The sequence below is a fragment of the Musa acuminata genome, chromosome BXJ3-5, assembly GCF_036884655.1.
Source record: "Musa acuminata AAA Group cultivar baxijiao chromosome BXJ3-5, Cavendish_Baxijiao_AAA, whole genome shotgun sequence".
NCBI lineage: Eukaryota > Viridiplantae > Streptophyta > Magnoliopsida > Zingiberales > Musaceae > Musa > Musa acuminata.
In genome coordinates this window covers 37611797-37636832 of record NC_088353.1, presented here as the reverse complement: position 1 = coordinate 37636832, position 25036 = coordinate 37611797, and the positions used below count along the sequence as shown (strand labels likewise).

The 25036-nt window shown below is 41.8% G+C and overlaps 4 protein-coding genes, 1 long non-coding RNA gene, 2 other non-coding genes and 1 pseudogene across 8 annotated transcripts; 3 read left to right on the top strand and 5 right to left on the bottom strand.

Moving 5' to 3' along the window:
- Positions 1 to 625: 625 nt before the first annotated feature.
- On the bottom strand, positions 626 to 711 carry LOC135639259 (small nucleolar RNA snoR20a). Its single transcript, XR_010496885.1, has one exon. It is a non-coding gene; the product is annotated as a small nucleolar RNA snoR20a (small nucleolar RNA).
- Positions 712 to 873: 162 nt separating this feature from the next.
- Positions 874 to 963, bottom strand: LOC135639250 (small nucleolar RNA R38). Its single transcript, XR_010496877.1, has one exon. It is a non-coding gene; the product is annotated as a small nucleolar RNA R38 (small nucleolar RNA).
- On the bottom strand, positions 912 to 1222 carry LOC135638596 (uncharacterized). The gene is made up of 2 exons (XR_010496663.1): positions 1085 to 1222; positions 912 to 966 (listed from the first exon to the last, which is right to left on the bottom strand). It is a non-coding gene; the product is annotated as an uncharacterized LOC135638596 (long non-coding RNA).
- Positions 1223 to 1431: 209 nt separating this feature from the next.
- Positions 1432 to 3958, top strand: LOC103985692 (ribosome production factor 2 homolog). Of its 2 annotated transcripts, none has more exons than XM_009403476.3 (7): positions 1432 to 1533; positions 1679 to 1753; positions 1844 to 2047; positions 2652 to 2897; positions 2975 to 3217; positions 3437 to 3502; positions 3580 to 3958. In XM_009403476.3, the coding sequence occupies exons 2-7, from the start codon at positions 1685 to 1687 to the stop codon at positions 3697 to 3699; spliced, it is 948 nt and encodes a 315-aa protein (XP_009401751.2). In that variant the 5' UTR covers positions 1432 to 1533; positions 1679 to 1684; the 3' UTR covers positions 3700 to 3958. The 2 variants fall into 2 exon arrangements, with proteins under 2 accessions (XP_009401751.2, XP_009401752.2); XM_009403477.3 differs by having other exon boundaries at positions 1470 to 1533; positions 1676 to 1753.
- A 671-nt stretch (positions 3959 to 4629) lies between these two features.
- On the top strand, positions 4630 to 9143 carry LOC135638493 (bZIP transcription factor 29-like). The gene is made up of 4 exons (XM_065151609.1): positions 4630 to 5764; positions 5840 to 5972; positions 6100 to 6184; positions 8703 to 9143. Exons 1-4 carry the CDS (start codon positions 4710 to 4712, stop codon positions 8915 to 8917), a joined length of 1488 nt encoding a protein of 495 aa, XP_065007681.1. The 5' UTR covers positions 4630 to 4709; the 3' UTR covers positions 8918 to 9143.
- Positions 9144 to 10451: 1308 nt separating this feature from the next.
- Positions 10452 to 15626, top strand: LOC103985694 (uncharacterized). Its single transcript, XM_009403480.3, has 4 exons — positions 10452 to 11018; positions 11732 to 11968; positions 12054 to 12271; positions 15197 to 15626. Exons 1-4 carry the CDS (start codon positions 10791 to 10793, stop codon positions 15369 to 15371), a joined length of 858 nt encoding a protein of 285 aa, XP_009401755.2. The 5' UTR covers positions 10452 to 10790; the 3' UTR covers positions 15372 to 15626.
- A 334-nt stretch (positions 15627 to 15960) lies between these two features.
- Positions 15961 to 17884, bottom strand: LOC103985940 (guard cell S-type anion channel SLAC1-like). The gene is made up of 3 exons (XM_009403794.3): positions 17351 to 17884; positions 16456 to 17261; positions 15961 to 16366 (listed from the first exon to the last, which is right to left on the bottom strand). The coding sequence occupies exons 1-3, from the start codon at positions 17882 to 17884 to the stop codon at positions 15997 to 15999; spliced, it is 1710 nt and encodes a 569-aa protein (XP_009402069.2). The 3' UTR covers positions 15961 to 15996.
- A 5222-nt stretch (positions 17885 to 23106) lies between these two features.
- Positions 23107 to 24463, bottom strand: LOC103985941 (growth-regulating factor 10-like; annotated as a pseudogene).
- Positions 24464 to 25036: the final 573 nt, after the last annotated feature.

The window sequence follows — 25036 nt, the reverse complement described above, 5'->3', positions numbered from 1 at the left end:
CTGAAAACACTTCCATGTCTTTTTTCCTCACAAACTCCAATGGTACTTTTCCTATTTTTGTTTGGTTCATCACAGGATTTTCTAATAATATTACGATTTTTTATTTAGATGCTGAGAATATTATAAACTACTAAAAGCTCAATGACAACATATTATACCATTATCGTACCGTTGATTTAGTTAAATCTAATTCATTTCGACTATTTACTATATTCTAAAATAGAAATTACTTAAATAAATTCTTGTTTTTAGTATATTTTAATTCTGTATATTTTATTTTTAGTATATTTGCTTAAATAAAAATTTACTTAATAATTTTTTTGTCAAATCGTATTTGACCTAAATGTTACATTCAAAATACTTAAATGTTGCTACTAACTCGAACAGTATTAACATTTCAAGATACCAATTCTTTACTATGTTATAAAATTAAACAATTCTTCAATACATACGTACATACATATATACTGTATTATGACTTCAAAACTTTTGGTATTACGTTAAAAATCCGATTCAATCTTATGAAAAAAACAAGGTTTAGCTTTAGTTCTCTTAATTACAATATTATGCTAATTGTAATTAAGAAAACGAAATGATCGCCATATGAATCATTCTCAAAGCCTATGCCTCAGACCGTCCTAGTTCTTAAAATTTTCCACATAGTACAAGTGGAAGAACTTGCTTTCGGTAATGAAGGTTGGCATCATCGGCAACAGGCATCTAATGCATCACTATGATACATTAGAAAGACATGAACTGGATTTGAATCCCGTCCACAACAATCTGTGGAAGACTCTTGTACCAGAAACCAAAGAGCAGAGACGGAAATCAAAACCTAGAAGAAATAGAAATTGAAGCATAAGATAACAGCAAGGATGCATCAGATCGACTGCTTTCAGCACCCATAGTAATGCATCAGACAGGGATAACTGTATTGCATTCATGGTCTCATCATCCACAACTTCGCTGTCACCAAGAAAAGCCTAAGCAATCCATAAACTAAAATTAAGCGAAAGAAAAAAGAAAGCACATAGAAGGGATCTATCAGATCTTCCTATTCGATCGAAAGTAAAGATCATCGCACCCAATCTAGCGAATTGGATGCATCCTTCCCAGAAGTGCTCATCATTTAGAACCCCAACAAGAGAGAATAAGTGGAGAAATGGAGGACGACCTCACCTCAAGAGGAGGAGGAGGAGGAGGAGGAGGAGGCGGAGGCGTGGGAGACAATTGCGAAACTGAATGTGGGGGAGGCTATTTAAAGAGACGCCATCGGATAGTTTGGAGAATTAGGGTTTTAATGGGCCTCATGATCGTGGCCGTTGGATTACCATCATATCTGAAGCATGCGTTGTTGATGGATCGGATCGAATTCCGTCTGATTCCATCCGAACAGATATCCACCGTCGGATTTGGACCCTTGAAAAAACCCTAAAACTCGATAACCCTTCTCACCGATTCCTCGACCGCTCCTCTGCAACCTCTTCTCCTTTCCAACCCCAGCGGATAGCAGAGGTTCCCGATCGCTGTCTGGTAAGGTTTTTTCCATTCCTCCGCTTGCTTGGACTGAGATCTTTGTTTTTTGCTTTGATTGGGTCATTCATAGGCGCTATTAACTCACTTCTGTCTTATTCTTTAGCAATTTGTTGATTACATCTTTGCATGTTCTTGGTAGCAGCCGACGATGCTAAAAATCAAAACCCCCAAGACGCATCGAGCTAAACGTGAGATCGAAAAGCGCGCTCCGAAATTTGTGAGCAAGCCATTTAGATACTGTTTAACTTTCAGGTGAGTCGACTCGGAGAACATGATATGTGAGGAGTTATTACTTGTGTTTCTGTAGGTTGAGAATGGCAAGAAAACACTGATACTTCATGGCACAAAGACGAGTGATGTGTTGAACACGGTGCTTACTCAAATTTATCATTTGAAGAGAGATAACGCTGTGAAGTACACGAAGAAGAATGAAAACATAAGGCCTTTTGAGAGTGGCGGCGAGACTTCTCTGGAATTTTTCTCCCTTAAAACTGACTGCAGTCTTTTTGTGGTGAGTAAAAAAAAAACCCTTCCTTGATGTTTTATTTGTAATTTGGTTGTAAATGATTGATAGATGTAGTTCAATGTTCAAAGACTCCGGCATGAAATTTTCTGTCATGTCTCTTGGCCGTGGTTCTACTGTTTGTTTGGTTGTTTCATGTTCTATTGTCCTGTTATATGTCTTAAATTTGCATTCCTCAATAAAATGAGCATAGTTATGATAGTCTTATTAAGGAAGTGCTTGCTTATTTTGGGTGAAGTATTGCTGGATATATTCTTCAAGAACTTGGTATGTCTTTAGTATCAAGTTTAGCATCCATGACATAATTCTATAAATTTTTTTGCCAATATTGTCATCTCTTTTTTACCTCTTGTATCACAGATTAGCAAATCAAGTTTACCCCATTATATCTAACTCATCTGCATTTCCTTGCATTGATAAATGTCAATTTGAGGAATAGTACAGGGTGTGAATTTGCTTGTGATGCTCTTTTTGTGTTTCCTAGTGACTAATACTAATCAAGGAATGGAGTGTAACATGTTGCACGTGGATCATCTTAGTTAATCTTGTTATTTCAATCATTGAAGATAGCTTGTATCATTTGGTTCTGCAGTTCGGTTCTCATTCCAAGAAAAGACCAAACAATCTTGTTTTGGGGCGGATGTTTGATCATCATATTTACGATCTTGTTGAAGTGGGAGTGGAGAACTTCAGACCAATAGAATCTTTTGAGTATGACAAGAAATTAACTCCGCGGATTGGATCGAAGCCATTCTTTGCTTTTATAGGAGAAGGTTTTGAAAGCGTTGAAGAGTTGAAGCACTTGAAGGAAGTTTTGCTTGATCTTTTCAGAGGAGAGGTTAGTTTCCTGAAACATTGTCTATCGTGTATTTGTGCTGAAGCACTAAAGGGAGTTTATCATTCTCGCTAGTGCAGGTTGTGGAAAATTTAAATCTTGCTGGCATAGATCGTGTATTTGTATGCACGGCTCTCTCTTCAAGTACAGTGTTTTTAACCCACTGTGCTCTCCGTTTGAAAAGATCCGGCACGGCAATTCCTAGGATGGAACTGGTTGAAGTTGGACCATCCATGGACTTGGTGGTTCGGCGGCATCGGCTTCCTAATGACAGCTTAAAGAAAGAGGCAATGAAGACCACTTCTGAGCAACCTAAAAAGAAGGTATGTGCTACTGCTAATTTAGTCCATAGCTGCTATTATGTTGTCAAGTGATGCTGTGAATACTGTATCTGTAATTTCATATATTATATATTTTTTTCTTGTCCAGATGGCATCAAATGGTTGCCAATAAGACTAGATATACTATTTGAACTCTTGATAAATTCTTGGTTGTCCATATACCTCACTTTTTCAAGACTGATTGTAATATTCTTCTTGCAGATTAAAAACGTAAGCAGTGATGTACTGCAGGGTACGATAGGGAAGATCTACATTCCAGACCAAAAGGTTAGGGTCTTCTCCTTCTTGGTTCTATTGGGTTTTAAGATAGTATCCTCAATAACGGCTATGTTTTGTTGCTCAAGGTTGGTGGTATTACACTATCAAGTGACGTTAAGGGACTGAAGAGGGAGCGACGCCAGGCTAAGAAAAGGAAAGTTGGAATAGAGAACGAGACAAAGAAAAGGAAGACGGCATCGGATTAATGGGAAAGACCACAATTGTAACGAGTTACCAACGTGTTTCAGATCCCAAGTTAAAGCTGGTAGTGCTGATTGTTTTAAGCAACAACATGTACAAGCTCAATTGAAATGCTTGTTGTCATTCCTTTTGAAGTGTGTTTTAAATATCCCCTGTTTATTAGAATTTAAGTATTTTCAGATGTCAACCGCTTTGATTCTCGATATAATTGATAAAATAGTTGGACATGATTGCAATGAACAAATGCAATATTCTTTTTGTTAATTTTCTGCAAATTATTTATCAGCAAAACTCATTAGTTAATGGATTATGACAATGGCATCAATCCTCTGAAAAATGATTGTGACTGTAATTGAATCATCGTGTCTCCCAGGGGACCAGAAATGAAGAGATGCTGACACCATCGAGAGTATAATACCAAAGACTGTATGTTTGTAACGACGAGCCTTATACGGCTTCACGAGTGCTGCTCTCGTCCGCCTCGTGGTATCGCATGTTGACGCGACCCCACGTTGTTTTGGTTGGCGCGTCCGTTTAAGAAGGCTTCTATGATGTGACGATAACAATGCTCTCAAGAACGGACTCCAGAGGCAGCCGCACGTCGAGCGACGTGAGCGCGACTCCACGCCGTATCGGATCTCCATTGGTTCGTGCGCCTCTTGCAATAATTCCACGCACCCCCACGGGCAAAGGCAACGCTATGGATCGGCGGAGACCTCCAAACGAAGGGGGGAGACCGCGGGCCTCCCGAACACCGGTATGGAAACACGCGCGATCATTACCTTCCCTTTGTGCCCTTTTACGTACTTGGAAACGTAATCAACGCTGCTAGAGCGCGCGCACGATGACACGATGCCCCTGGGCCCCACACGGTCACACTGGGTAGCCTCGCATTTGTGAGCTTCCAAAAGCGCCTTTCTCTCTCTCTCTCTCTCTCTTATATCGCCACTGTTCTTGTCCAAATCGACGACTGTGTTGTGTCTCCTCCTCGCCCTTCTTATTGGGCTCGGTTGCGATGAATGGCATGGAGAAAACTGGGAATGATCCGATGCAGCAATTCCAGGGGAATGCGTTCCCCTCCATCTCCAAACAACTGCCTTCGATGACGAAGGGGCCGTACCCCGGCTTCCCTCCGGCGTCTCCCTCGCTGCCGACGACGGCCCATCGGTTGCCCCCTGCCTGTTCTCTCCACTCCCGCTCCCTCTCCCAGCCGGCGTTCTGCTCCCTGTCGCCACAGTCCTATCGCGCCGACTCCTCGCCGACCGGCTCCCTATCCGACTCCGTCTCCGTGGATGACCACGACGCCTCCGTCTCCCGCTCCCCGCCGCTTCCTCCCAAGGACCCCGCCGGCGTTACCCCCGCCAGAGATGGCCTTCCACCTCGCAAGGATCACCGGCACTCCCAGAGCGATGTCCCGTTCGCCTTCTTACCGTCATCACTGCCCGTCCAGGCTGCGGGTGCCGCTCCCCACTCCGCGGGGTTCGTGATCTCTGCCAGGCCGCCGGCGGCGGGAACGAAGGGGGAGAGCCAATGGGACCGTGGATTGGGCGCCGATGGCGTCACGGGTAGCGACTTGTTCAGCGCTTATATGAATTTGCAAGGCTTCGATGCGCTAACTTCCTCCGAGGACAATCACGAGGATCTGAACAGCAGAGAGAGTGGATCCAAGACCAGTGTCGCTGGCAGTAGCGAGAACGAAGCAGATAGCAATTCTAAGAGACATGTCGGTGGTAGTAGTACAGTGTTGTGCGCCAACGATTCATCGAGGAAGGAAGGGATGAAACCAAGTTCTGAGGTCAATCCTGATATGGCGAACTTCAGTCACTGCAGGAGTCTTTCCATGGACCGTTTCACGGGGAAGCTCAATTACGAGGCGCCGCCGCCGAAGCTGCTGCCTTCTCCTGGAATACTAGCAGCGCAGAGTTCTAAAGCCAATTCATGGGACGGGGCTCCAAACACCTTCAGCTTAGAGTTTGGCAATGGCCAGTTTACTGGGGCTGAGATGAAGAAGATCATGGAGAATGGAAAGCTCATTGAGATGGCAATGACTGATCCCAAACGTGTCAAAAGGTTTATGTTTGTGTTCATAATTGAAGAAATCTTCTATTTATGTGATATCTGGCTGACTTGGTCTCTTAATCTCAGGATATTAGCCAACCGGCAGTCTGCTGCACGTTCTAAGGAGCGGAGGATGAAGTATATCGCAGAGTTGGAACACAAAGTGCAGGCATTGCAGACACAGACTACCACATTGTCAGCACAGCTGACTTTGTTGCAAGTGAGATATGGATTATGTTTCTCAGTTCTCAGTGTCTTGAAACAGAGCTATAGCTGACATGAATGTGATTCGACCCATCTTGAAGATATTTATTCATTTTCTAGAGTTCCTTTCTTTTTGTCTGCAGAGAGACTCAGCAGGCCTTGCTAACCAGAACAATGAGTTGATGTTTCGTCTTCAAGCTATGGAACAACAGGCACAACTGAGAGATGGTAAGTGCTATAACTTGAGTAGTTTGTCTTTGGCATTTGTTGTTACACTTGGATAGATATTTGCTTTAGCAAAGAGCTGCCATAGTTTGCATCTTGTAAATGGACAACATGTAGTTGGAAACTTCCTTATGTTCATGTAAGCCCGTGGTCTTTTAATTGGAGCCAGTTCCTAGGACCAATCCCACAAAGTTTATGCTACTGTGTTTGTTCTGGTAGGTGACTTGTTATGAGCATCCAAATGATGGCTTATATGTTGGTCCCCATGAATGCATCAAATTCCAAGATGTATAAACACAATGCTTTAAAATGTTGGGTTATATATTCAGTGCATTGGTCCTGAGGCCACACAAGTCTCTTGTTAACTAAAGAAGGATATATATCTTCTACAGAAAGATAATTTTGGCTTTCCTGTCCCTGTTGTGGTAACTTGTAATGATATTATGTTGTCTGTTAGATTCATGAATCACCCGAGTGATTCTGGAAATAGTAGCAATAAAACCAATGATAATTTAGATGAACTTGCTAATTCAAGCGACCTGTAGAATAGGCAGTTCTTGAAATACTAGCAATAAAACCAATGATAATTTATCTGAATTTACCAATTGTAGAATAGGCAGTTCTTGAAATAGTAGCAATAAAACCAATCATAATTTAGATGAAATTACCAATTGAAGTGGCCTATAGAATAGACAGAGGGCACCTTTCTGAAATATTCTTTTACAAAATAATTTGGCCTTCCTCAGTTAGGTAAACTATTCCCCGAACTTTAGTTTCTGGACACTGTGCATGTATGTCTGATCAAATAGAGAAGAAACCAAGTCACTTTCTTTCCTAACCTTTATTTCTAATTCATAAGACCCTGTGTTTTTTCTTAAATAAATTGATTCTCGAAAATTTCCCCATCTTAGAACTGCAAAATATGCTGGTTTTGAGTTTTTTTTTATTATATTTTCTGCTTAATTAGTTTCTACATGTCACACATGAAGATACATGAGGACTGTAACTTGTTCCTATGTCAAAAACATCCAGTTTAAGGATTGATGGCTCTCGTGGTATCACTAGATAGTTATGATTCCAGAAGGGGTAGTATGTGATAGCTGAGGTGTGCTGCAATAGAAAGGCTGAATTCATGGGAACAGTGTAGTACATGTCCTTGTATGCAGTGACTACACACCAATCTAAATTTACAAGTAACTTCACTGACATGGTATAAACTAAGGATAGTAGTGGGTGTGGTTCTTTATAATTCCAAACCTTCCTGATTTGTATAAACCAGGATTGGATATCTAGAAGCAGATTCGGGACCAAATTTGGAGGGTGATGAAGAAAATTGTTGATTTGAGTTGTCTATAGCCAAACCCATGCTTATGAGAAATGGACTGGGTGTTCTCATTGGTTCTTGAATATATATATTTGTTTGTATATTTGAGATTCTGTTTCCAACATCATCAGCAGTCTACTAGCAGAAAATTATTATTATTATTTCTCTTGTCTACTGAATGTTTGTGGGGTAGAAGTGAAATTGTGAAATAGAGCAACCAACCCAATGTTCCTCATTAGACTTACACTCAAAGTATTATCTTCCAATTAAATTGAAAAACAATGAAGTCAATTCATATTCTAAGATTAAATCTATTAGTTATAGAAAAACTTGTCCTTACTATTGAAGACCAAGCCAAATACACATCAAGCCTCCCTAAATTATTTTCTGCTGTTCTGTATTGCTCTATCTCTGGCTAATTTTAAAGAAATTGTGTTGTACTAAGGTTCATATATCTAGGAGCAATTCCCAGCTTTCTTTTATGAGGGGGCAGTAATGCTCTTAGGGTCTTTGTTCAGATGCCATCTCCTAACATGAGATTCTAGGTTTTGTTTATGTAACATGTTTTCCTAATGCCATTACATTTTTTTTGTTATTGCTGGATTTAAATTTCAAATTAAAACTAGAAAAACACAAGATAAAGATTGATAAGCGAAGATTGATAAAGGAATGAGAGAATAGCAGCCAAGTAAATAAAAGAAAAGTCTAAGCATAGTTTGAACTTTGATCTACCCTTACCAATAAACAAAACAATTGAATCACACATAAATAGAGGAGATGTTATGAGATATTCAGAAAGGTAAAAATTGAAAGAGGATTAAGAGAATAGTCTCATATTGATAAAAAATATAAAAATTATAAGTATATATATTAGGTTTGACCCACAATTCAACAAGCTAAAATTTTAAAAATGAATTAGTTGATATAATAATTCATATATTGAATTTGGCTCGCAATTCAACAATCTTAGTTTTAGGTTAAATTAATGTCGAATCTGATATATGCTAACTTCTAATTAGTTAGCAAAGTACTCATTCTATGAATGCCGCATTACTTACCTGATGCATATGCGTTCCAGTCCTGATAAACCGATGTGATGAGTTTGCTTGCTGCTAACTTCTTAGCGCTGATATTATTATATGATTCAATTTACCTTAGTCATAATGCAGTGAATTATGTTGTTGTGCCATTGTGCAGCTCTAAACGAGGCTCTGACTGGTGAAGTCCAGCGTCTGAAACTTGCTGCTACCGGGCTGGCTGATGCTCATCCTTCGAATGACTTGCACCGGCAAACATCAGCTAATTCTCAGATGTTTCAACCTCAGCCGAAGCAGCAACTTCCACATACGCCTCTCTACCAACTGCAGAAACAGCAGACTGACACAGCAATGGGTAACAGGTCACAGCAATAATTTCACCAGCAAACAAGGATTTGGATTATACAGAAGAATTTTGTGAGTTGCTCAGTTATGTGGATAAAAAGATTCCACCACGCGTTAAACCGGAGGTTCCTTTTGGTTGGAGGTGGAGGCCCGGCATATGAAGTTTATTGATATTGACCTTTGTTTTTTTTGTCAAACATAATAATTCTTTGGATGGTTACTTTATGTATGATCTGAAGCATTCATTATTCTTTAAGAATTATTTGTTAAATATCATGTTAAAATTTCACGTATTGATGTTGAGGTCTCATTTTTGCGATAGTTGGAATCAATTTCGTCACATCAAGCTTAAGAAAAAGAGAATCCTTTATGAAAAATCATAAAATAGAACGTTGTATGAGAATAGTAATATCATCTTTGTCAACTCTATCTCTACGACTAAAGACTGACATTTTGTTTTGAAAGATAAAAAGATCGTCTCGAGTGACGCCAACAATTCCTCACCTTCTACAGCTTTGAAACGGTGGGAACAACCAATTCAACTTGAAATTTAGCGAGTCCATTTGTCAACCAAGGGCGCTGCACTACGAGCGCGCCGGGCCCAAATCGATACACGCGTCCTCAGCCGTTCATTCACAGGAAGTTGCTGATTTCAGGTGGCCCCCACATCAAACTTGTGAGCCACGCGGAGGCCATTTTGATCTTGCTGGCCGCGGACGTTTAGAATTATCCGTCACCACGACACATGCCGATAGCATGTTTCTTAATGTTCTTATTGGGGGCAATAAAAAGAACTCTTCCATCGTTCGTTTGCACAAGTCTAAACAAACTCCTGCCAACGGACGCGTGGCGGTCCCACGTCGCACCGCCACCGCCCCACCCATCCGCGCCCTCCACCACCACCGGCGATTCAATAATTTTATTTTTTAGATTTTTCTTGATAATATATTTTTTATCTCACGCTTAATTTCTCAATCATACTTCTGGATATGGGTAGATAAGATAGGAAGAGAAGAAAAAAAAGAAAAAGACATTTATATACATTTACAAATGGGTATTTTAGGATTATTATAATTCTTAAAATAGGATTATGAATAACAAAAGGAGTTGCCAATACTAATTTCTTTTATATTCCATTATTAAAAACAATTAATATTTTAAAATAAATGTAAATTTTATTATCATCTTCCCTAAATGCCCTCATTGTTTTTTTCTTTTTCATTATAAGATGAGAACTCTTCCCAGATATGGGGTCCATTGTTTTCAGCCAGTGTTTGACGCGGGTGACCAACGAGCACAATAACGAGTCACCAAAGCTTTCTCTCCGTCACCTCTCTGCGGGTCCCTAACCCTAAAAACTACATCGACTCATGAACTTCACCAAAAGAATCCACCGAGTCCCAGCAACGACCAACTCCCGATCGCGTCACAAGCGCGGGCCCCACTGCTGGTGTCCGTGGTTCTTTTTGGGGTATGTCGTTGTCCGTTCTTCAAGAAGGACGTCTACCCGTCCAAACGCACCCCACCGCCCCCTTCCCCTCTCTCTCTCTCTCTCTCTCTTCATACTTTCCTATCAATAGTGTATTGGGCAACGGCTTTAGCAATTGGGCTTCGTGAGCGTCCCGAAGGTGAAGAATAGAAAGAAAAGGAGCTCCGCTCCTCTTCGCCCAAATTGTTAGGGCTTTCGATCGATTACTTGAAGTCTTTACGCTTCCGCGAGCGGGAATCCAGGAGCGGAGCCGGCCCCTTCTCCCCTTCAAGCGTCTCCATCCCCACCATCCGGTTCTTTTCGGGGGAGTCAGCCGTCTGGATCGGTTTCTACCTCTTTCTTTGGGGCAATCTGCGGGTCCGTTACGAGGTTTCTTCCGTTACTCGGATGATCGGTTGAACGATTCGCGGCGCGATGACCTACCGGGCTCAGGATGTCGAGGGCATCGTGGATCTGGAGACGAAGTCGGGGGCGGGGGAGGTGAATGGGGATTACGTGAGGTTGGGTGATGGCGAGCCCCAATGCTGTTCCACCAAGCGTAGTTCTCTTTGGTGGTGGGTCAGGGTGGCTCTCTTGTGCGTTTTATTGTGCGCGGCCGCGGTGCCTCTCGTCATCTTTGCTGGCCCTTTGATCATCAAAAAGGTTCCCTCTATTTCTTTCTATCTGTTTGGGTAATCAGATATATAGTTTATTGTGTTCATATTACCTATGTTGATTAGTTAATAAAAGACAAAAGAGATTGATTTTAGTGAAAAAGAAATTTTTATTCTCAAGGTGCTAAAATTACTAAAAAATATGACATGATGCAGATGCTTGTGGTTAAGATAGTTAAGGATGATAATTTACACTGATCATTGAATTTAGATTATTCGTTCAATTGCTAACTTCATTTTAATGTGTTTCATTTCGACCAGTTCCCCTGTTATTTGATTGTTATTAAATCCTTTGCACTTCGACTAAGAACCAAAAGTCAGCTAAAGTACCCAGTTGAAGTAAGAAATCTGGTTACTGATTCTAAACTTTCCATATATTCTACACCTAGATTTCTTCAAGCTACTAAAACCCAAGGCAACAGAAAAGCTACACATGAGGCTACTGGCAGACCACATTGCTTTCGAAATCATAATATTTTGTTCTGTGATGTAGAAGTCTATGCATCTTTAAGATGCTTATCATAGAACCTATAGCAAAATTTAACTTGCATTGCCAATTAAATATGTGCTAATATATGTTTCTCAAAATGAAATATAAGATGAATACTCTTTTTTTGTGTCATAGAAGAGTATGTTTCCAACTTTTAGCCTTCTTCTTCTAGTTCTTTCTGTTTTAAATTAATAGATTTATTCTTCTTGCAGGTGGTTGTACCAATTTTGGACTGGGAGAGAGCCACATTCAGCACATCGGTCCTTGGACTGTTACTTTTTTCTTGTATTGCATTGTTTCCGAGTATGTTGTTACCTTCATCACCTTGTATGTGGATAGCGGGGATGACATTTGGCTATGGTTATGGCTTTCTGTTAATTATATCAGCGAGTTGTATAGGCATGTCGCTGCCCTTTTTTGTTGGATCATTCTTTCGTGACAATATACATGTTAGTCTCTACTTCTGGTTCTTTTATGTCCATCTACTTATAAAGCTTAAAATTCTTCTTTATAACTCCATACCTTATTTTGTAGAGATGGTTGGAGAAATGGCCCAAGAAAGCAGCTATTGTAAGATTAGCTGGTGAAGGAGATTGGTTTCATCAATTCCGAGCTGTTATTTTACTCAGGATTTCACCATTTCCATATATTATCTTTAACTATGCAGCTGTTGCAACAAATGTTAAATATGGTCCATATATATCAGGTTCACTTATAGGAACCGTACACGAGGTCTTTATTACAATTTACAGGTTGGTATAGTACTTATGTTTAAGTTACGGGTTACTTTAAGTTTTATTTTCAAAGAGCTGTTTTTTGTAGACTACATTTACCAGAGATGAGTTTCATTTTATTGCTACAGCATTTTACCAGCCTTTGTTACCCTTTGTTGACTCAAATAGCTTTCTTTTCAGTGGTTCATCTAAATGCATATATACTAGATTCATATACTTCAAGATAGTTCTATGATGGCACATGTTTGGTGTTTCTTGATTTCAGTTGGATTTCCATTCTTTTCATTGCATGCTGGAGATCTATTATGAATATATTTAAATTTGTTTACTCAAGATACTCAACATAGTATGACCTGCTCGAAGCTGTTATCACCGTACAATTTAGTTGTTTTGATGAGCTAAACGAATCCTGGTGCCAACATCTGAAAACAGCAATTTTGGTCCTCTTTTTACTTATACAACTAATCCTTCAGTTTGAGAATTTTGCCTCTATGATTTAGAATAAGGTATTGGATATATTGATGTTCCACAGTCATGTCAAACAGAAGGTTACTTCCATTGATAAATAATGTTTGTTATGTTAAAAATGCTAAACGGACAATTGTGCATATAGTAATTTTATCTGAACATCCACTACCAGACTGAGTATATTTGTATATTTCATCTGTTGATTTTTGGAGACAACTGACAGCTGAAGTTTATAATTAGAAGATTGGAAACTTAATCTAAACTATCTTGCTAAATTGGTAGCAGATCACTTATGGAATATTTGGATGAAGATAAATTTTATAATAGCTTATTAAGAGCAAAACATCACTATAGTCTATAGGACCTGCAATTATAACAAGAAAGAATTCTTACCCGCCAACTTGCACACTTTGCCTAAATTTGCAGTGGCCAGCATCAGCCCACTTGACTGAGATGGCTGACATCTGATGAATGCCACTTGTAAAACACTAGGTTTCCTTTCCCAGTCTGAGTTTTTTCGAGTCATGTTATGCATACTTTTGGTCAACCATATTATGTAAATAAATGTTGAATATTAACATGATGCTTATAACTTCGAGCCTGCAAAATTTTCTACAAAGTCTGTTGCTTTTGCAGGTGTATATTTACATTTTATAAGATCTTTGCTATGGTTTATATTTCTTTTGGGGCCATATGATTATTTGCTTTCCATACTACTGTATCTTGTACATAAAGGAACATCCTTGAATATCCTTGCTAGTTATATGAGCTTTTTCTTATGATGAAGTTACTTATCACTTGTTGGACTGGATATGTTTGGTTAAACAAGTATTTGTTAGTGAGATATCAGAATATCAGAGACTTGTCCTACCTGCTAGGTGACACATCACAAGTTTTGTGCTGTTATAATGCACAATTTAAAATATCAAATGCTCTAAGAATATGCAATATGCATGTGATAGGGTTAACTATTAATTAACGTGGAACTAGTTATCAGAATAAATTGGCTGTGACAGCCAAACATATCAACTATGAAGTTATTGCTTCCGTGCAACAGTGTTTCCTATCTATGGCAAGTCTCTTCCTATGTCCTGTATTTTCTCTGCATCTCTTCTTTTCATCTGACATTGCAGCCAATCAAACTTTCTTACTACCTTCTTTGAAGGCATGCCTGACAGAAAAGCAAATTTTCTGTCTCGCATTGTGGAGACCTTCTCATTAAGTGTTCTTTATCCTTCCTTAAAATTTTCAGTTGTCATTTAGTAATCACTTTTATATACTTCCGTCTTGTTTGATCTATTTTATCACTTGGTGCCTGTTATATAGCGCGATTGTTGTGGTTCTTAGCATGTCTTTAGCAGTCTATATTTTTAGTTTGATTTTAGACTAGGTACTTTTATCAAGTTCACATATATTTCTTCATGATGTTGTAGTATAAGATATTACTTTTGAGCTGTTTCATGCTGATTAGCTTGTGTTTCAAGGTTTACTTGTTACTGATGATTTAGTTTACTCTATTTTTCCTATTTGGATGTTAAATGAATATATTTAACTTTTAAAAGGAAGCTGGGTAATCATATGTGCAGGATCAAGTTTGTTACCAGTTTCGAGTCAAATTAACCTGTCGAACAAGGTTGGAATAAGTTCTGGGTTGTTTGGTCCAATTTATTGGACGGCTATATTGGAAATTTGATCGACTTTTGAGAACATTGGTTGTCCATGTCATTTTTGTGTCAGATTGAGATGCTTGTTCTTGAATGAGGTGTCAACTCAAACTAGTTTCTTTTAATTATCATCTCAAGAATTAAAGAATTGGCCTGACACAGGCACTCCAATCTGACCCATTTAACCTGTTTGATAATTAGATCGGCTTGGCTCAGTCGAATGAATACTATAGTTACTCCTGTCTTAATGCAATTAGGATCATTTACCTCATGTCAATCAATCTGACATGTTGATTACACATTGTTGGCACAGATTGAATCCATGTAGCTTTTGCACCAGAAAGGGAAGTGTGATTATAATTTGTTACCACTTGAAACTTTTAAATAGAACAGTCTGCAAGTTTCCTTAGATTAAAAATGTTATCATAATTTAATGATTTGGTGAATTCCAAACATCCTATGGGGCATGCATGTATGGTGTTACCCTTTTCTTTTTTATATCTTGTAAAAAACAAAAATGTACAAAAACTTGAAAATAATGTAGACAGCATGCATGGTGTTACCTTTTTCTTTTTTATATCTTGTAAAAAACAAAAATGTACAAAAACTTGAAAATAATGTAGACAGCATGCATATTTTTTTTATTTTTTTTCTTGTCTTGGAACTACTAGGCTGCTTTTGTTTCTGTGTTCTTGAAATTTATGATTATTGATGTGATTTCACAGAGTAAAAAAGAAAAAAAACTGTATCTCCAACGCAACAGCTAACCTTATTTCATTCTCGTTGTTGTATGACGTACCTGCGAGAGCAGTGGGAGGGTGCTTCGGAGCTTAGCAGATGCAACCAACACTGGTGGTTTCCTTTCAGTGCAGCAGGTTCTCTACGATATAATTGGCTTCTGCATTGCAGCAGCAGCGACTGCAGCTATTACTATCTACGCCAAGAGTACTCTTCAAAACCTCCAAGCCGAGGATGAGCTCAGTTAGCTCAACAAATTCAAACCTGTTCCTGGCAGTAGCATGTAAAGTTGATTGTTATCTTTAGAGCTTTCGTTTTGGTTCTCTGTTCCTCTCCCCTTTGACCGAGTTGCTGGTGTCCAATGGGAAATGGACTTGTGTCTTGTGATCTATTACACGATACGACAATTACACGAAAAAGGAAACAAATAGGAGACGATTGTTACACTTGTCAACATCATTGACCACCATCATCTGTTGGAGGATTCACAGAACCATTTAACATTATCTGTGTATCATTGGGACCATGGTTTTCTAGTAGATGTCGTATTTTACAGCTAAAGGTGCAAAACACACAAGACTTTTGGCTCTCTGCAATATGCTTGCGTCTCTTGTAGGCTATGACGAGTTTAACACCAGGGGGGCAACGTGTTCGTGGTCTCTGTTTTATTTGCAGGCTATATTGTAGACATTAAGTAATCATTCTCGTTGTTTCAAGTTCAGGAGAACATCTCTGGATCACAATTTTATTATCAAACTTCCCTCACCTCCAAAGAAAACAACAACAAAAAATGAAAAAAAAAAAACAAATTCGACAAAAAAATCAATTTGAGTACCGAATCAATTTTTGTCCCTAAATGCATGCAATGAACAGCTATTTCAAATCCTTGTCTCCGGAGTGGCCTCTCCTGATGGAGGAAACAAGCGAAAGGGAGGACTGCTTCGCCCAGCGTTTGAGGTCGTAATTCTTCTTGGAAGTCTTCTTCTCCTTGTCCGGCGTCTTCGCTCCGTCGCTCCTATCCTTGGTGATGGCAATGGCGAGGTCGTTGGGGAACAGGGAGCGCCAGACAAATGCGTGGAGGAGTGTCGACACCAGCATCAGCGACACAATGGCGGTGGACATGAGCGAAAGGCTCAGTGCCAGGCCTTTGCTGAAGAAGCAAGTGACCTCTTCCGCGTACCTGATGGCGGCCAGCGAAGCCGTCGTCATCGGAAACGTGTACGACCACCATGCCACCGAGAACCTTCAACACAGAAACCACCATCAATATTACCACTTATGGTCTTATGATTGAGCGGATCAGAGACCGAGAATTGCTCCGCCCTTCCTTACTTGAATCCTCTAAAGAAATTGATGCGCACAACGAGCGAGCAGTAGAGAAAGAGCGCGATGAAGTAGAAGGTCCTCGATACGGCGTCGAACTCCCCGTAGATGGCGTGCCACCCGATGCTCGCCGCCGACGGCGTCGCTATGAACATGGAGTACACGGGGTGCAGCTCCTTGGGCAGGGCCTGGCTGGTGGTCAGCCTCTGGTACAGTGTCACGAACAAGCAGAGGTAGTGCGCCAGCCCGATCGCCCACAGGAACTTGCCGGCCTCCCCCCACCCCACCTTGGCCGCCAGGATGGCCCCGACGAAGTTGCCGACCACGGAGAGGTGGGACGACGGGTTGGCCACCTTGCACAGCCGGCGCTTCCCACCGGATAGCCATTGCCCGTAGACCTTGAGCTCGAGGACGAACACGGGCGCGATGAAGGCGCACCAGATGGCCGGGTGGAGATGCCTTGGCGCCCACCTCGGCGGGACCCCGATGGCCAGAAACATGCAGGCGATCCACGGCGCAAAGAAGAAGTTCACCCGGACCGGATGAAAGTACTCGCGGCGGATGGCCTCGAAGTAGAAGACGCACTTGAGGGTGTAGGCGACGGAGACGGAGACGAGGATAGCGAGCGCGAGGAGCCACAGGGCGAGATTGATGATGGGGGAGACACGGAGGAAGGCCATGGCAGGGCTCGACGAGAGGGCTCCCCATAGGATGGCCTGGCTCCCGAGGCCAAGGCAGATACCGAAGCACCCGACCGGAAAGCGGAGGAGGAACGGCCACACCTCGTCCTTCGGGAGGAGGATGTCCTCGTACTCCTGCAAGAGATAGAAATCATCTCCAATACGCGCACTGGTAAGGCGATCGGTATTAGAACTGCACCATTTTCGGGTTCGATCTCGCTCACCCTGACTTGGTCCAGCTCTGGCCCTCGAAGTGCGGCGAAGTATCTTCCGGCGGGCACGCTCTTGTTGACTCTGTCGTCGGCTCCGGCCGATCCGGCGACACCTTCAGCGTTGTCCGGGTCGGGTTCATTCTCCTTCCACGATGGTATCGAGGAGTTCTGCTTTGCGCCGAGCGCGGACTTCGTCCGGAACATGTCGAAGTATCCCTTTCTGTGGCCGGCATCGCTGCCGGTGGCGCCTACGCCTCCCAGGCTCTTCCCTCTGGCATTGCCGCTGCTTTCACCCTCGACTGATCCCTTCTTCTCCACGTCGAACACACCGATGCCACTCTCCAGGGGGATCTGCCGGCTAAACGTCCACACATTACGCTGTAGCCTCCTTTCCGTTCCCTCACCGTCCCCGCCTGTTCGGAAATTGACGGTCGCATCGGAAGATTGGCGATCTCTGAGCCTGTTCAGGTTATCGTTGTCGTCACTCAGCACGGGATGGATGTCCACGAAATGGTGCTCTTTCGGAGAAGAAGGCGTGGAGGCCATTGTTGTTGCAGGGTTTGTGAGACCTGGCGAAGATTCATCAAAAGAGCCTGGTGCAACAGATTCGCTGCAGAAGAAGAAGAGAGCATCCATTTATATATAGATAGATAGATAGATGGACAGATGGATCAAGGGATAGAGAGTTACGGAGAGAGTGATATATGGGATGGATAGTATGCATGTCAACATGGGATGATGTCTGTGCGTGTGCATGCAACGAGAGCCACCAGATTCATAATTAACGTGACGATGTTCCGGGGATGGTGGTTGGTTAATGGCTGCTGCTGATGGATGGTGGCCATGACTTTTTCGAGGGGGGAAGGGAGCTGCAGGAGAAGACGTCACAGAGGTTGAATCGGTGGGGGATGGTGTGTCGTATGGTGGGGAGAGGGGACGCGAGAGATTTGCCGCGAGGATAAGTGCGCACCGGAAGACTGAGGAAAGTGAGGATCTAAAGAGCGAGACAGGGAGGAGTGCGAGATCGAATTTTGAGCGCAGTTTGGCATACCTTCACGGGTCAGTTGACCATTTGCGGTCGACGTACCTCACTTTCTCTCGTGCTGTGGGGTTGCCCATGCTATATATATATATATATATATATATATATATATATTTATTTATTTATATTTATATGACAATTAATTATAAAAATTAAATATTTTAAAATAATATCTATGATCAGGTCATTTGGGCAAAAATATGAGGATATTTTCATTCAAATTGAAAAAGAAGAGGTGCTCACAAGTAAAAAACGAATGGGTAAAAAATCAATATTATAATTTTTTTCGATAAAATACCCAATTGTATTAACAAATGGAAGTCTCGTTTTTTCGCCCTTCTTTTTGAAATAATATAATGTGAGCATTGAAACGGCTACAGAGATCGACAAAGATGACAGGAATAAAGGCACCCGAAAGACACCTTTGATTTACAAGTTTCGCTTGCCAGTAATAGTAGAAATCATGATGAAGAGTTAATCTCATTCCTTTATGCTGTCTTTCAATGCTCTCAAACATCTATCTATATGATTTTGGTGGGTCTATTACTGACCATCCCAACCTATAGCGAAAAATATGTTTGACGGTCAATCCAATATTCGAAGGGTTTGACTGTCTTCAATTTATTTTTGATGGATTTAACTGATGAATTAGAACATTTAAGATAAAGTATTTCCTAGATAAATGCATCCTTTTTTGTTTTTCTAGAATTCCGATTTCAGACATCTAATTTTCACTCAGCAAAAACTGTCTTCATTGCATGTCATAAGTATATAAACATAGCAACCCTTAAATATGTAAATATTTTCTTACGGTTCAATTTTGCATGAAAACCTGTTAGTTTGGCAAGTCCCACGTCGGAAAACCAGGCTTGTTATCTCGTATTGGAACTATAAATAAGGGTCTGATTTGCTCCTCTTTCGTCCGTGGATGTAGATCAAAGTTACTTGACCGAACCACGTAAATCTAGTGTTCTTTTCGCTTTATTGTCTTTGTTGTGTTGCCAAAATTACCTTGTGGTAAATTTCCTGATGCTAGCTCTAACAAACTTGTATCAGAGCTTAGTTTTGGGATCTTTTGGCAACGATGACAATAACAAACATTGTTGTCGAGAAATTCAACAGAAATGTTAACTTCGAGAGCATTCCAGATGATATGTCAAAAGAAGAGCTTGCGGGTATGGATAAGAAGGCCCGATCAAGCATCGAGGTTTTACGAGAGGTAGCTACGGATACTACGGTTAAGAGCATGTGGGACAAGTTTAAAGCCTTATACATGAAGAGGACAGTGGAGAATCGTCTCTACTTGAAGCAGAGTCTGTATATACTTCGGATGATTGAATGTACATCTATACTCTCGCATCTTGATAAGTTTGATTCTTTGGTTATGGATTTGGAGAATATATATGCAAAAATTGATAATGAGGATAAGACTTTGTTAGGTTGTTAGGGGGAGAATGGATAAAAGAGAATTTGACAGTAGTAGATCTAAATCTAGATCTAAATCCAGACATAGAAATTTGGAATGCAGATATTGTCATAAAATGGGGCACATTAAATCTGATTGCTTTAAATTTAAAAATAAATTAAAGCAAAAGAAAAAATTTATTGAGAAAACTATTGATTCCGCTGAAGTTAGTGTAGCAACTGATGAGAATGTTGGAAATATTTTCTCTGCTATTGATGACAGGACAAGGTCTAAAAATGAATTGATTTTAGATTCAGGTTGTTCTTATCACATGTGTCTCAATAGGGTTTGTTTTCCACATATGAATCTTATAATGGTGGAATTGTTTTGATGGGCAATAATGCCGCATATGATGTTGTTGGTAGAGGTACAATCTGAATTAAAATGCATGATGGTATTGTGAGGACGCTCACTAATGTTAGACATGTTCCTGATTTAAAAAAGAATCTCATCTCTTTAGTTACCCTAGAGGCCCTTGGGTGTAAATACACAGCTGAAGGTAGAGTTATGAAAGTTTCTAGAAGTGCTCTTGTTGTTATGAAAGCTTGTGGGTCTGGTAGCTTGTATATTCTGTAGGGAACTACTGTCACAAGTTCGGTTGTAGTTTCGTCATCATCAATGTCTGATTCTGACATCACCAAATTATGGCATATGCGTTTGGGTCATATGAGCGAAAAAGGTTTAAGCATATTGAGCAAAAGGGGTCTACTTTGCGGACAGAGTACTAGGCCATTGGTCTACTTTGCGAACAGAGTACTAGGCCACTAGACTTTTGTGAACACTACATTTTTGGAAAGCAGAAAAGAGTCAGCTTCACTTCTCTGGTAGTTCATAAAACGAAAGGTACTCTTGACTATATTCATTCAGACCTTTGGGGTCCAGCTCATGTTTAGTCTAAGGGTGGTGCCTGGTATATGTTGACTTTCATTGATAATTATTCCAGGAAAGTTTGGGTTTATTTTTTGAAGCATAAAAATAATGTTTTTCTAACCTTTAAACAATGGAAGGCTTTGATTGAGAAACAAACAGGTAAACATATTAAGCGGCTTCGAACAGATAATGGCATGAAATTTTGTGAAGGTGACTTTGAAGAATTCTGCAAAAATGAAGGAATCGTTCGGCATCGCACTGTTAGGATGACGCCTCAGCAAAATGGTGTGGCCGAACATATGAACAGAACATTCTTGGAGAGAGCAAGGTGTATGATCTCAAATGCAGGGTTGACAAAGGACTTTTGGGCAGAGACAATTAATATGGCCTGTTACGTTGTCAACCGCGCTCCTTCTGCAGCACTTGACTTTAAAACTCCGGAGGAAGTTTGGTCAGGTACTTCTACTGATTACTCTGATTTAAAAATTTTTGGGTGTCCAACATACATGCATGTAAATGAAGGAAAATTAGAGCCTCAGGCTAAAAAGTGCATTTTCCTTGGATATGCTTCTAGGGTGAAAGGATATAGATTATGGTGTTCTGATCCCAAATCCCCAAAATTTATAATCAGTAGAGATGTTACTTTTGATGAATTATCTATGTTATCTTCCAAAGAGGCTAGTTGTGCAAATGATAGTGCGCAGAAGCAGGTGGAGCTTGAGATTGGTAGTTCAGATTCTTTTAAGTCGAACTCTTCTACTCAAAGAATGCCAGTAGGTGGTCCCGAGTCTACTGACGCAGATGATCCAGAGGAAGAGCAATATTCCATAGCCAAGGATAGACCACGAAGAGATATTCGACCACCACAAAGATATGCAAATTTGGTTGTATATGCTTTGTCTATTGCAGAAGAGACAAGTGAAGTTGGTGAGCCTACTTCCTACTCAGATGCAGTTTCTTGTGATAATTCCGCTAAGTGGTTGATTGCGATGAATGAAGAAATTGAGTCTCTCTATCGGAATAGAACTTGAGATCTTGTGAAGCCGCCTTCGGGTAAGAAAATTGTTGGATGCAAATGGGATACTATTGCTGAGGGAAAGGTCCTTGTTCAGAAAATTCATACGAAGGACAATTCAGCTGATATGCTTACGAAGCCTCTTCCGGTTTACAAGTTCAAGCAGTGCTTGGACTTGGTTGGTGTTCATTGTTAGTGATTGCCCGTTGGGGTTGTTATGAAGAAGGTGGAGCAAGTTTTGTTAGGACATGCCAATGTGGAGATTTATTAGGTTGGCAAGTCCCATAGTCCCACATCGGGAAAACCAGGCTTGTTATCTCGTATTGGAACTATAAATAAGGGTCTGGGCTTTGAAGTCAGATACACCACAAGAAAACCTAAGTATTTACTTTGGTTTAAGTCCACACTCATTTCTTAGTTTGGACTTATACTTTGGGTTTTTTCTTGTTTAGTATTTTCGGATGTTTTATGACTTATGAACATCTTCCTAAGGCATTTGTAATAGTATCTTTTCATAGTAGTGATTTGCTCCTCTTTCGTCCGTGGATGTAGGTCAAAGTTAATTAACCGAACCACGTAAATCTGGTGTTCTTGTCGCTTTTATCTTTTCGCTTTATTATCTTTGTTGTGTTACCAAAATTACCTTGTGGTAAATTTTCTGGCGCTAGCTCTAACAAAACCTCCACAAAGAGAGGTTTTCTATTTTGATCACTTTGTTCTTTACATCAGAGGTTTAAACAATATTCATTTTGCAAGATGATACCAAAAGAAACATTAAACCAATCCAAGGTTTGCCTTGATTAAGCGTGAATTTTAGATGATAATGGCTCATAGTTTGGCGTGAAAATTTTGATTCTGATAATGGTTTATATATAGTTCACTAAGAAATAAAAGCAAGCTCAAACATATCTTTCAAACATGAGTTACTTTGATTTCTACGATCAAATAGCTTCACTGAATCAAAAAAAGAAAAGAAAATCCTCAACTTTCTTTGTTTTAATCGTGACTCTCGAGAAAATCTCACTTGCCGTGAGGTTTCTTATCTCATCAAGTGAAGTAGATGGTTCGTCTGGGGGAAGATGAATGGGAGCCATCAAGCTTCTTCAATACTCCTGAGTGAGGAGGAGAGCGTAGAGGAGCATGAAAAGGTGATGATGGGGGGCATCTTTCTTCAATGCTGTACGTCAAACGGCGGTCGGAAGAGAGAGAGTGAGAGAGAGGAGCGTCAACAATGGGTGAGTGCCGTCGCCCACAAAGAAGCATCTACCGTTTTGGATTGGTGAAACGCGCAGCAACCACAGAACAGTGCCTCATGCACGCAGTGCGCCCTCTGCGGAGTCCGTCGTATCCAAGGCTGTCAGTACGGGCCAAATTCAAATACAAAGCAAAGGCTGCACTGGACGTGCGTCAGAGCTGGGAATCGATTTACCATGGCAGACCAAAACACTGACCTGTCTCTCACTGACCGTTGTGGCCATGAGGACACAGAGGCAGTTCTACCACTCGCTCCACTGTCTCTGCCACGTTCGACCACCTCAGAAGCAAAGGAATGGCTGAACCTGAACCGCATCTCTCGTGGGAGCTTTCGGCGGAGCAAAGCTCGTGGGCCCTGCCTTCCTATGTCAACCCTCCTTAGGTCTCTCTCTTCTCCGACAGCCAAATCTCACTGAGACTACACAATACACTAAAGATCGCAGAAAGGAAAAAAGAAAAGGCGTCCGCGGACAAGCGTCACGGTTCCGCTGCTGCCGCTGGCGGCGTTGGTGGGCGGCAGAAACCGCCCACCAGCCGGGATCGAGATGGACAACTGGGTGGCGTCGAAGCGGCGGCGGCGGAGGTCGCGGCTGCTTCCACGGGCTTTCTTGAACGGTTGCGGCCGCGGTGCATGTGGCGCTCGCAGTACTTCTGGTCGGGGACGACGTCTCTGGAGCACCGCCACTTCTTGCCGTCGGTCCTCCGGCACCGCCCGGGCTCCGGCTCCATGCTGTTGCGATAATCCAAGCACAAGCTCCCGTAGCCCATCACTGCATGCCTCGAACCAATACCACAGATTAGTCGCCTAAACCCAGAACCCCAAACACCGGACGTAAAGGATGGAGAGCAGAATGGGGCACAACAGGATGGATAGTGGTAGGCGCCGAAGGAGGAAGCGGCGACGCTCTTCCAGATAGGCAGGACGAGGTGGACGGGGACGGGGAGGCCGGCGGCCATGTACTTGTAGATGAGGGCCTGGTGCTCCAGCTCCTGCAGCTGCATAAAGGTGAAGACCGGTTTGGAAGCTCCCGGTCCTGTTCCCAGCCCGAGCCCCAAACCCAGCATCAATGGCGAAGGCGCCGCCATGGTCACCATCGCTTCCAACAACACCATGACATCCACCATCTCAGAAACAACCCCTCCATCAGAGTAAAGGGTGAAGAAGGACCGAAGCAGTACCTGCTTCATCCGATGAGAGGCGGGCGACCTTGTGAGGCGGTGACAGCAGGCTCTGTTGCCGCGGCAGCTGTGGCTTCTGCGACTCTCCCTCTCCTTCGTGTTCCAGCGGCGGCGACTCCGGTTCATGCGGCATACCGAACCCGGCAACAGAAGAAAAGCGACGCTGGGGACATGGAACGCGGGGAACGACACGTCCGGCTTCAGAACCCGAAGCGAGCAGGCGTGAGGAGATTTGAAGGAAGAGGGCGGGTTGGTGTTCGTCGAGACATCAAGCGACACATTCTTCTCCTCTCCCCCATCGACGACAATGAGAAGACCGGCCGGTTAGCGACTAGAGGAATAAGAAGAACCGCGGACTGACGCCGTCAGAAAAGACCGGCCGGGAACCGTCAATTTCGTCATGAAAACCCGCTTTTGCCCCTCGTTTAAAGGCCCCAGGAACTGTTCGTGTGTGACGGAACTGACGGCGATATGCTCCGGACGTTGGAAGGAAAGGTAGACATTTGACGGTCGTTAAAGACGGCGATGGGACAGAGGAGGGTCGTCTGACATGTGTCAGCCTTGGGCAGATGGAGACATGACATGTCGCCCAACTGCGTTACTAACGCGTTACCTCTGCAGAACGACGCGTCAGAAGCCATTATCACGTGAGGACCCTAAAGGATCCGAATCCGATAACGGGGCACGGCGTAGATCCATCAGGCGCAGCTAAGTGTGATGGACTCTTTTACCCACAATATATAATTCCTTAATTGATCCTACTTTTTTTTTACTGACTTTTAATTAAAAATTATAGTTTATTAGTGTTTGTCAAATACATAATTCATTTTAAGTATGACTTCAATTGTGAAAAAGGTTGGGCTTTTTTCGGAA

Excerpts from the sequence above, each read along its gene's own strand:
- LOC103985692 (XM_009403476.3), top strand. The coding sequence starts at position 1,685 with ATGCTAAAAATCAAAACCCCCAAGACGCATCGAGCTAAACGTGAGATC. Across the intron at positions 1,754-1,843 it reads AAAAGCGCGCTCCGAAATTT|GTTGAGAATGGCAAGAAAAC; the intron begins GTGAGCAAGCCA and ends GTGTTTCTGTAG. Across the intron at positions 2,048-2,651 it reads CTGACTGCAGTCTTTTTGTG|TTCGGTTCTCATTCCAAGAA; the intron begins GTGAGTAAAAAA and ends TTGGTTCTGCAG.
- LOC103985940 (XM_009403794.3), bottom strand. The coding sequence starts at position 17,884 with ATGGCCTCCACGCCTTCTTCTCCGAAAGAGCACCATTTCGTGGACATC. Across the intron at positions 17,262-17,350 it reads CAGAGCTGGACCAAGTCAGG|GAGTACGAGGACATCCTCCT; the intron begins GTGAGCGAGATC and ends TATCTCTTGCAG. Across the intron at positions 16,367-16,455 it reads AATTTCTTTAGAGGATTCAA|GTTCTCGGTGGCATGGTGGT; the intron begins GTAAGGAAGGGC and ends TCTGTGTTGAAG.
- LOC103985694 (XM_009403480.3), top strand. The coding sequence starts at position 10,791 with ATGACCTACCGGGCTCAGGATGTCGAGGGCATCGTGGATCTGGAGACG. Across the intron at positions 11,019-11,731 it reads GCCCTTTGATCATCAAAAAG|GTGGTTGTACCAATTTTGGA; the intron begins GTTCCCTCTATT and ends TTCTTCTTGCAG. Across the intron at positions 11,969-12,053 it reads TCTTTCGTGACAATATACAT|AGATGGTTGGAGAAATGGCC; the intron begins GTTAGTCTCTAC and ends CTTATTTTGTAG.
- LOC135638493 (XM_065151609.1), top strand. The coding sequence starts at position 4,710 with ATGAATGGCATGGAGAAAACTGGGAATGATCCGATGCAGCAATTCCAG. Across the intron at positions 5,765-5,839 it reads GATCCCAAACGTGTCAAAAG|GATATTAGCCAACCGGCAGT; the intron begins GTTTATGTTTGT and ends TCTTAATCTCAG. Across the intron at positions 6,185-8,702 it reads ACAGGCACAACTGAGAGATG|CTCTAAACGAGGCTCTGACT; the intron begins GTAAGTGCTATA and ends GCCATTGTGCAG.